This window comes from Phyllostomus discolor, chromosome 15, assembly GCF_004126475.2.
Source record: "Phyllostomus discolor isolate MPI-MPIP mPhyDis1 chromosome 15, mPhyDis1.pri.v3, whole genome shotgun sequence".
Classification (NCBI taxonomy): Eukaryota; Metazoa; Chordata; class Mammalia; order Chiroptera; family Phyllostomidae; genus Phyllostomus; species Phyllostomus discolor.
In genome coordinates this window covers 1,784,808-1,796,602 of record NC_040917.2, presented here as the reverse complement: position 1 = coordinate 1,796,602, position 11,795 = coordinate 1,784,808, and the positions used below count along the sequence as shown (strand labels likewise).

The 11,795-nt window shown below is 40.1% G+C and overlaps 1 protein-coding gene across 1 annotated transcript in view; it reads right to left on the bottom strand.

Annotated features, from left to right (window-relative positions):
- The window catches only part of LOC114489643 (zinc finger protein 501-like), a 40,908-nt gene extending 29,495 nt beyond the window's left edge, over window positions 1-11,413 (bottom strand). Inside the window, 2 exon segments of the mRNA XM_036016175.1 lie at window positions 8,662-8,788; window positions 11,288-11,413. Of these exon segments, the coding sequence (XP_035872068.1) occupies window positions 8,662-8,788; window positions 11,288-11,413 (253 nt within the window).
- Between the last annotated feature and the right edge of the window lie 382 nt (window positions 11,414-11,795).

Here is an 11,795-nt window from a genome sequence, read left to right as displayed (position 1 = left end):
ATGGTATTTGTCTTTCACTGCCTGGCTTATTTTATTACCATAGTGTTCTCCAGATCCATCCATGTTGTCCCAAAGCTTAGAAGACCCTTCTACACTAAGAATCCTGACAGACATATTCTAAAGAACCTATGGCCAACATTGTTCGTAGCAGCAGAATTTAAAATGGCCAAATGCTGGAAGAAACTTAAGTGCCCATCAGGAAATGAATGGATGTACAAAGTACAGTACAGGTGCACAAGCACCAAGACATTTTTTAACTGAAAAACAAAAGTAGATTGTCTCAGGTTGGGGAGTTGCATTGTCATACAAGAAAATCACTGAGTCTACACTTTTAGGGACTTGTTTTCGTCCCCAAGAGGGTTACAAATATAAGTCAGGAAACATGACGCATGTCCCCAGGCTTCCTGGGATTTCTGTGACAAACAGCAGGATCTCAACCACTTCCTTCATGAACCCTATTCTTGGCACAAAAACAAATCTTTAAAAAAGAGAGAAAAAATGGATTTTCGATCTAAGATGGCGTCAGAGTAGGAAGGAGCAGATTCGGCTTTCCTCTGCTCAGGGGAGAAAATCCTGACCGATCTATGCAGTACAAAGGCAAGCAACCAACATATGTCAGCATTTTTGAAAACAGAGGACCAAGGATTGTGTCAGTACCAAAACAACAAGGAACGGACCCTAAGGGGAGTGCTGCAACAAGGTAGGGTCCCACGACAAGCGTGTGGTCACAGGGCTGCAGCACCAGGCCCGGGGCCACTGCTGGGAGTACCATAGGGTCCTTGGGAGAGAGCCAGGACAACTGCTCCCTCCCCAGCCAATCAAGGTCTGAGAGGCTCTGGGAGGAATCCATGTGCTGGCAAACACACGGGGGCTGTGAGCACCTCTGGAAGCAGTGGACACCGGAGGGGCTGGGTCACGCAGCGGACCTGGACTCCCACGGTCACCGGTCTGCCTGGAGCGTTTGGCGGTGAGAGAGGCCAGGCCACTGTGGGGAGTGGCGGGCTGGAACGGGAGGAATTTCTCAAGAGGAAGGAGTGAATGGACACAGACACTGTTTGGGGAATTCTCCTAAAGTGATTGGTGGCTCCAGCCTCCCTGCAGCTGTGGGCACCCCTGCATGGGCACGCCAGCCCACCAGCACACGGACACACTAGCAGAGGGGCGCACCAGCGCACGGGCACCACGGCACACCAGCGCACCAGCACACGAGCGCACCTGCAAGGTGAGCGTCCCCGCACACCAGCCCACAGCAGTAACCCTGGGGAAAGACCTGATTCCCACACCCAGAGCCCAAGGCTGAGGAGCCAGTGTGAACTCCACTGGCCAAGGAAGAAAAGACAAATAAATCATCCTTCAGCCTGCCTCAACCAGCAAGAGCAGAAAAACCGGTTTGGCCACTTTGAAATCAAAAGACTTTTTAATTTGATTCTATTTTTTTAACATTTTTTTTAATTTTTTCAAGTTTTGTTGTTTTATTCTCTTTTGATTTCTTTTTCCTCTCTTACCTGATCTCTTACTTTATTCCTTCCTCCTTCCTGTCCTCCAATTTTATCTCTTCTTCCTGCCTTCATCTGCCTTTTCTATTTTTTACTTTTTTTAATTTTTTTCCTAAATACCTACAAGTGAGACAAAATCCTGGATCTGTGAAAAGACCAAAGTTGAACCCAAACAAGGGGCATCGCAACAGCTGCGACAGTGAGATAAATGCCACTCTGCTATTACAGAGAACCTGCAAGTTATTGCATATTTGTATTATTATTATTTTTCCAGTGTCCCTACATCTTTTTTAATAGTACTTTTATATCCCTCTTCTTTTTGTATAGCCTACTTTGCTAGGCTGGGTATATTGTATGACCTGAAAGCTTTCCCCTGATATCTCTTTCTAGACTGTATTACTAATCTACTGTCCTTTACCTCACCTGTGTCCCATCAGCACACTACTCGATGTTCTGTACTTCCTATTCTTGTTACCTAGATCTCATAGACTCTGCCATATGGATGTTGCCATAATATTACTGTAAATAACTGCTGCCCCATGCAATTTTAATTACTTCACAACACCCCCCCCCCTCAAATCTTAGCCCATTTCAAAGTTTCCTGAACTCTATTACTGTAGTGGTTAACTCTATTCTCTCACACACTACACCTATTTACTAACGTTTACTCTCACCATACCCCAGAATCTGACCTCCCACAACCTCCCTGCTTTATAGATCCAACTCGCAATCCTCCCTCCCCCAACAAGAGTCTTATCTTCTTTCCATTCTTTCTAAAAATCAGCTAGCTGGGTGGAAGATCATGGTTAACAGTATACGTAGTGAAAGGATCTCCTTCATCTTCCCTACTTGCTACTGTTGCTGTCTTAAACCATTTGGCCTTCCCCCTCCAACTGATGACAAAAAAGAATAGGTGGAGGAGGTGAACACCAGGATACCCACTGGAAGAGGAAACCCAACAACAAAGGAACCACTAACAGATAACAGCAGAAGAAGGTGAAGGAAGGAGTAGTATCCACACAAACCTCAATCCAGGACTTATCTGGAAACACAACTAAACAGTAGAGACAGTATCCAATACAAACAACTGAACATGATTTATTTAAACATGGTACACACAGAAGAACCAGCTTCAACACAACCTGCCCTCACCAGCACAACAAAATATAGAAGGTGGTGGGCAGAGTGACCCTCATTCAACCAGCTGGTGGGAAGGAACCACCAAAGAAGGACTCAGCAACAACCAAAACCCAAAGGCAAGCACAAAACCAACTTAAACGACAGCCCAAGACCAGTGAGCTTTGGAGATCAAGGAAACAGCACCACTGAACTCACTGCTATCCTACTAAAGAAGTTCACAACATAAACCCAGGGAGCCAGAACAGATCAATATAAGAAGCTCAGGCAAACAAGAAGAGTCTCACAAACAATGGGAAGACAAAGAAATAATCCCCAAATGAAAGGAAAGGAGGAAGCCTCAGAAAGAATGCTTAATGTAATACAGGCAATTCAACTATCAGATATTGAGTTCAAAGCAGTGATTGTCAGGAAGCTCAATGAGCTCATGATGAGCTACGAGAAACTACAGGGAAGCTACAATGAACTCAATGAAAACTACACCAGCGTAAAAAAGGAAATAGAAACTCTCAACAAGGGCCAAGAGAAAATGAAGAATACAATTTCTGAACTGAAGAACACAGTAGAAGGAATAAAAAGCAGGATTGATGAAGCAGAAGATCGGATCAGCGAGCTAGAGGACAAAGTAGAAGAAAACACCCAGAAAGAGCAAGAAAAGGAAAAGAGGCTCAGAAAAAAATGAAGAGGGATTAAGAGAAATGCAAGACAGTATGAAACATATATGATATCCGTATAATAGGGATACCAGAAGGAGAAGAAGAAGTACAAGGGATAGAAAACCTATTTGAAAAAGTAATGATGGAAAACTCCCCTAATTTGATGAGAGAAAAAGTCACACCAATCCAGGAAACACAGAGAGTCCCAATCAAGAGGAACCCAAAGAGGCCCACCTCAAGACACATCATAATTAAAATGGCAAAATTTCAAGACAAAGAGAGAATCTTAAAGGCAGCAAGGGAGAAAAAGGAAGTAACATACAAGGGAGCCCCAATAAGGCAAACAGCTGACTTCTCAATGGAAACACTCCAAGCCAGAAGAGAATGGCAAGAAATAATCCAAATAATGAGAACCAGAGGCCTGCAATTCATGACTATTTTACCCAGCAAGGCTCTCAATCAAGATAGAAGGCCAAATAAGAAGCTTCTCAGACAAAAGAAGTCTAAAAGAATACACCTCCACTAAACCAGTTCTGCAAGAGATGCTAAAGGGACTGCTTTAAGGAAAGAAAGGAAAAGAGAGAGTGAGAGAGGATCACACGTACACGAAAGGCAATGAATAAGTACCTATCAATAATAACCTTAAATGTAAATGGATTAAATGCTCCAGTCAAAAGACATAGAATAGCTGATTGGATAAGAAAACATGACCCACACATATGCTGTCTACAAGAGACCCACCTTAGGATAAAAGATCTGCACAGGTTGAAAGTGAAGGGCTGGAAACAAATTTTCTAAGCAAATGGCCAGGAAAAAAAAAAAAGTTGGGGTAGCAATACTCATATCTGACAAAATAGAGTTCCAAAGAAGGGCAATAAAGAGAGACCCAGAAGGTCATTTCATAATACTCAAGGGAAGAATTCACCAAGAAGACATAAATATTATAAATATATATGCACCCAACATAGGAGCACCCAAATACATAAAGAAAATCTTAGAGGACTCCAAGAAAGATATGGACAGCAACACAATTATTGTGGGGGATTTTAACAGCCCTCTATCAAAAATGGACAGATCTTCCAAACAAAATATCAACAAAGATATTGTGGCATTAAACAATACCCTAGATGAAATGGGCTTTACTGATATTTACAGAACCCTCCATCCCAAAGAAGCTAAATATACATTTTTTTTTCAAATGTACATGGAACATTTTCAAAGATTGACCACATGATAGGACACAAAACAAGCCTCAACAAGTTCAAAAAAATTGAAATCATACTAAGCAATTTCTCAGATCACAAGGGACTGAAACTAGAAACCAACCCCAAGGAAAAAAAAAAAAAACCAAAACACTCAAATTTATGGAGATTAAACAGAATCTCTTACGTCTACAAGAACTCGAGGAACAACAACAAAGACAGCTCAGAGCAAGCAGAAGGAAGGAAATAACCAAGATCAGAGCAGAATTAAATGACATAGAGACTAAAACCACAATTCTAAAGATCAATGAATCCAAGAGTTGGTTCTTTGAAAAGATAAACAAAATAAACAAGCCTTTAAGCAGATTCATCAAGAAAAAAAGAGAGAAAACCCAAATAAACACAATCAGAAATGAAAGAGGAGAGATTACTACAGATACCACAGAAATACAAAGGATTTTAAGAAATTACTACAAAGAGCTGTATGCCAAGAAATTTGAAAACCTAGATGAAATGGACAAATTTTTAGAAAAATATAATCTTCCAAAACTCAATACAATGGAAGCAGAAAGCCTGAACAAACCAATAACAGCAAAAGAAATTGAAGCAGTAATCCAAAAACTCCCAACACACAAAAGCCCTGGACCAGATGGTTTCACAGGAGAATTCTACAAAGCATTTAAGGAAGAACTAACACCTATCCTTCATAGACTATTTCAAGAAATCCAAAAAGATGGAAGACTCCCAAACTCTTTTTATGAGGCCAACATCATCTTAATTCCAAAACCAGATACAGACACAACAAAGAAAGAAAACTACAGGCCAATATCGCTGATGAACATTGACACTAAAATCCTCAACAAGATACTGGCAAACTGCATCCAACAGTACATTAAGAAGATCATACACCATGACCAAGTGGGATTCATTCCAGGGATGCAAGGATGGTACAATATTCGCAAATCAGTAAATGTAATACATCACATAAACAAAAGCAAAGACAAAAACCACATGATCATATCAATAGATGCAGAAAAAGCATTTGATAAGGTACAGCACCCATTTATGGTAAAAACACTCAGTAAAGTGGGAATAGAGGGAGCATTCCTCAACATAATAAAGGCCATATATGAGAAACCTACAGCCAACATTATACTCAATGGGCAAAAATTAAAATCTTTTCCACTAAGAACAGGAACAAGACAAGGATGTCCACTTTCAACACTTCTATTCAATATAGTACTGGAAGTTCTAGCCACAGCAATCAGACAAGAAAAATAAATAAAATGAATCCAAATCGGAAAGGAGGAAACAAAACTGTCACTGTTTGCAGATGACATGATATGATAGTGTACATAGAAAATCCTATAGACTCCACCAAAAAACTGCTTGACCTAATAAATGAATTTGGCAAAACAGTGGGATACAAAGTCAATATCCAGAAATCAAAGGCATTTCTGTACACCAACAATGAAACAGCAGAAGCAGAAATCAAGAAAAAAATCCCATTTGAAATAGCAAAAAGAAAAATAAAATACCTAGGAATAAACCTAACCAAAGAGGTAAAAGACCTGTATTCAGAAAACTACATAACACTGAGGAGAGAAATCAAGGAAGACACAAACAAATGGAAACATATACCTTGTTCATGGATTGGAAGAATTAATATCATCAAAATGTCCATACTACCAAAAGCAATTTACACATTCAATGCAATACCTATTAAAGTACCAATGGCACATTTCACAGACATAGAACAAACACTTCAACAATTTATATGGAATGATAAACGACCCCGAATAGCTGCTGCAATTTTGAGAAAAAAGAGTAAAGTAGGAGGGATCACAATACCTGTCACTAAACTATACTACAAGGCCGCTGTAATCAAAACTGCCTGGTACTGGCATGAAAACAGGCACATGGACCAATGGAACAGAACAGAGAGCCCAGAAATAAACCCAAGCCTCTACGGTCAATTAATATTTGATAAAGGAAGCAGCAACATAAAATGGAATAAAAATAGCCTCTTCAACAAATGGTGTTGGGAGAACTGGACAGCTACGTGCAAAAAAAAATGACACTCAAGCACCAACTTACACCTTATACAAAAATTGATTCAAGGTGGATGAAATACTTAAATATAAAATGTGACACCATTAAAGTCCTAGAAGAGAACCTAGGTAGGAAAATCTCAGATATTTCACGCAGAAACTTTTTTACTGACTTGTCTCCTAGAGCAAGGGACATGAAGGAAAGAATAAACAAATGGGACCTCATCAAAATTAAAAGCTTTTTCACAGCTAAAGAAAACAGTATCAAAATAAAGAGAGAACCAATGTATGGGAAAACATATTTGCCAATGATACCCCACACAAACATTTAGTCTCCAAAATATATAAAGAACTTACATGACTCCACTCTAAGAAGACAAGTAACCCAATTAAAAATGGGCAAAGGACTTGAACAGATACTTCTCCAAGGAGGACATACAGAAAATCCAAAGACACATGAAACGATGCTCAATATCGCTAGCCATCAGAGAGATGCAGATTAAAACCACAATGAGATACCACTTCACACCAGTCAGAATGGCCATCATAAACAAAGCAACAAACAAGTGTTGGAGAGGCTGTGGAGAAAGGGGGTCCCTAGTGCACTGTTGGCGGGACTGCAGACTGGTACAACCACTATGGAAAGCAGTATGGGACTTCCTCAGAAAACTAAAAGTGGATCTGCCTTTTGACGCGGCAATTCCACTGCTGGGACTCTATCCTAAGAATACTAAAACACCAATTCAAAAGAACCTATGCATCCCAATGTTCATAGCAGCACACTTTACAATAGCTAGGTGCTGGAAGCAACCTAGATGCCCATCAGTAAATGAATGGATCAAAAAACTATGGTACATTTACACAATGGAATTCTATGCAGCAGAAAGAAAGAAGGAGCTCCTACCCTTTGCAACAGCATGGATGGAGCTGGAAAGCATTATGCTAAGCGAAACAAGCCAGGCAGTGAAAGACAAATATCATATGATCTCACCTTTAACAGGAATCTAAACAACAAAACAAAAATCTAGCAAAATATAACCAAAGACACTGAAACAGGGGATAGTCTGAAAGTGACCAGAGGGGAGAGAAGAGGGAATTTCAGGGGGTAATGGGTAGGGTTTACAGGAACAAATTTGGACGACACATGGACAAAAACTAGGGGTGGGGGTAATGGGGGGGAGGGTTGGGTGGGTGAGCTGGAATGGGAGTAGGGGGGAGAAAACTGTACTTGAACAATCATTAAAATAAAATTTTAAAAAAAGAGACAAAAATGCCTAACATACAATTTCTAAGCAATATGCACAGATTTTCTCAGGTCCCCAAAGGAATGCAAGAGGAGCCTAACCATTGTGTACCTCACAGTCCAAAAACAACTTAATTGTATATAGTGCACACTTTTTTTTAAAGATTGCATGTATTTATTTTTATAGAGGGAGGGCTTTGGCTGAAACTGCTAGTAGGATAACAGTAGTCATTGGAGTCAAAACATAATTCTGAAAGTATCCATAGAATACTGTTGGAGACCAGCGGGCCCTCTATGGCAGCAACATATATAAGCCTGGGTTTTCAAAATTCTTTCCACTGAAGCACAGCTTCCAAAACCACACTTGAATGTCTGGCTTCCTCTGAGACCTTTGTGTTACTCACTTGTGATATCTGCATGTGCATTCTCACCTACCTAGGGGGGTGGATATTGACTTTTTTTCTGGAAACAGCCCAGCTCTCCTGCATTTGTTCCAAAAATGTGACAAGGCCTGGCTTAGAAAGAAGAAGACCTATGTACACAATAAATATTGTTATTTTTTTAAAGACCCCCAACTTCTAATCCACGTTGTGCTTAGGTAAGAACACTGAAGGAAAATTAAAATATTCTACAAGATCATTTTGCAAAGTCCTGTTTCCTTAAACACCTTAATTGTTCTAACACTACACACATTTTTCAATGGGTTCCTAAGGACCACAGATATTGTATCCTTTATTTTCTACAGGAGATAACCTCCAAGTTCTCCATTGTGATTATGAAGCTGAAAGTCTATCATACAAAGTCAAGTCCACAAAAGATGCTTTATAAAGAAAATCCTGTGGGTGGAGCAGGCAATGTTAAGGAAGTCAACCTCACCCAGGGAGACCAGGTTGCTGTAATTCTCCAACATCACATCTGAGTACAGTTTCCGCTGAGCTGGGTCTAGGCATTCCCACTCCTCCCAAGAGAAATCTACTGATACGTCCTTGAAGGTCAAAGATTTCTGGGAAAAAAAAGAGACACATTTATGAAGGATACACAGCACAGTTCTCAGTGTCATCTAACATGAAAAGTGTTAAAAGTCCTTTTGACCTAGGAGATATCCTGCATTATTCAGGAAGTACACTTTGACTCTCTAACATGCTCTAATGTGTTTTGTAACATTAAAAATTGAGGATAACACATGTCTACAAGTACAGTGCAAAGGCATTACCATTCAGAAAAATAAAGTGTAAAATGACAGAACACACACAATCTTATGGACTGTTGAGTGTTGTATTTGTATCATTCAGAGTCAGCTGTGTATACTTCTCAGCTACAAAGGGCATGGTGAGTTGAAAGTGTAAGTAACTTCTTTAGGTTTCATTCAGGCAACAAAAATGTCCTTGTGTTAAAATGCAGATTTTGATTTAAGAGTTGTTGGTGAGGCCTGTGTATCCAAATTTTTCAACAGCTAACTTGTTTAAGTATGTTTGATTGAGTATTCTGTATAATTGTCCCATTTTTACTACCCCTTTTCCCCTCCACCCTGCAAACCCATACTCTACAATTGCCTGTATAAGTTCATGACCATGATTTATACAGATACGTTCTATGATCTCTCCATTTCTTATACTATTTTAAATTCTTCTATTTTGTACCCACCATTTATGCTTCTTCTTCCCTGTACCTTCTCCCCCATTCTCCTCTGGCCCCCACCCTCCTCTCCATCCCCCATATGATCCTCATTTTGCTGAAGGTGTCCGTCTTCCAGTTGTTTGTTTATTTTCTGTTTCCTTTGGTTTTGTTTTACATGTTCAGCTGCTAATACTGTGAGTTTATTGTAATTTCACTATTCATATTTTTGATCATCTTCTTTTTCTTAGATTAAGTCCCTTGAACATTTCATATAAGGGCTTGGTGTTAATGGATTGCTTTAAATTGACCTTTTCTTGGAAGCACTTGATTTGTCCTTCCTTTCTAAATGATAGCTCTGCTGGTTAGATTAATCTTGGATGCATTTCTGTGCCTTCCATGGTTTTGAATACTTGTTTACAGCCCCTTCTTGCCTGCAAGGTTTCTTTTGACAAATCAGCTGCTAGTCTTATGGGAACCCCTTTGTAGGTCACTCTTCTTTTTTGTTGCTGGATTTAAGATTGTCTTCTTATCTTTTATCTTTGGTAATGGAATTGTGATGTGTCTTGGTGCCTTCCTCCTTGGGTGCAACTTTTTGGGACTCTGAGAGCTTCCTTCACTTGCAGGTCTTTTTTCTTCAGCACACACGATATGTTTTCCTTCATTATTTTTCAAAACTGGTTTTCATTTCATCTCTTCTTCTTCTCCTTCTGACACCCCATGTTTAGAATGTTGGAAGGTGCAAAGTTGTCCCAAAGGTAATTCAGCCTCTCCTCATTTTTTTTTTTTTTAAGATTCATCTTTCTTCATACTATCCTGGTTGAGTATCCATTTCTTCCGACAGGGCTAAATTATTGTTTTCAATCCTGGTTTCCTTCCTTTCCCTGTTGGTCCTCTGCATATGTTTCTTTATTTTATTGTATAGAGTCTGCACTTGTCTCTTTATTTTGTAGTTGTACTCAACCATTTCTATGAGCTCCCTGATTACCAGTGTTTTGAACTGTGCATGAAGCGGTTGGCTCTTTGGTGCTTAGTTTATTGTTTAAACGTCATTTTATATATTAGAGAGTGGGAAGGGACATTGGAAGAGAGTAAGAGAAATACCAATGGGTGGTTGCCTCTACTATGCCCCATAATGGGAAACTGGCCAGAAACCCAGACATGTGCCCTAAGTTGGAATTAAACAGAAACTGTTTGGTTAACCGGCTGACAGTTCATCCCTTGAGCCACAGCAGCCTGGCATCTTTTGCTGTATTGTTGATTGGTTCTTTTCATTTGGGCCACATTTCAATGTCTCATTGTAATGGTTACATTCCTAGGGATTGAGCCTTAGGTACTTGCCATGGAAGGGCCACCCACTTTGCTGTGTCGTGGTGCTGTTTGTGGAGCAGGGTTCAGAGAGGGAACAATCCTGCTTGCTCATCACTCACCCAGCTTTCAGTCAATTCTCTCACTACCCTCAAGGGGACAGCCCTTTCTGGTGCTAAATCCATGGTGAATGGTCTCGTGACCATCCAAGAATCCCTGCAACAGAATTTTCTGTGAGACAGAGTTTCCCCTGCTGTTGCAACCTTCACAAGTTTTTATAGGCAGAGGGTTTGTGGCTTCAGTTCCCTACACTCAAACCCAGGACTACACTGTCTTTCTCATTCCCCTGTTGATCTCCTTGTTTATCTGCACGCAAATGTAGAACCATCAGGTCCACCAACTGTCCCTCACCTTCCCAGTCCTCCAGCCACTGCCTCACACTCCTGGTATGCCACCTGCCACCTTGCTGTATGCCATCTCCACATTGACTGTGCATATCTGTCCCTCCTATTAGTCTGCATGAATGTTTCTTCTTTAATTCCTTGGTTGACCCACCCCATACAGTTCAATCTTTGGGTACTTCTGGTGGTTTGTTGTTTTCAATTGGTTGTTTTCCTCTTTTTGTTGTGTGAGCAAGTAAATCATGACCACCTACACCTCCATCTTGGACAGCAGGGACAAGCTCACTGTTCAGTAATGAAGCCATGTTCTCTGGTGCACATGCCATACTTCTGAATGGCACACAAAGGAAGACAGAGAAAATAAGTCACATGTGACTTTGAGTAGAATAAATTTTATAAAATTTGCATTTCCCAAGAAGTAAGAAACATTCACAATTTTATTTGAAAATTTAGTACAGTTACTTTGAGAATAAGATTATTCTTGATATGAAAATATTTTCTAAAACATACAGTGAAAGGCGGACCTTGAGTTTTACTACAAACTTGAACTACAGTTTTTAAAAATCACAGGCAACTGCACATAGAGACCACATGGAAGTCCACTGCTCTGTTTGTAACAGAGAAGAATGACAACATGTTAAGACAGTAGAGCAGACAAATCACTCAGCCCTTAACATTTTATGCACA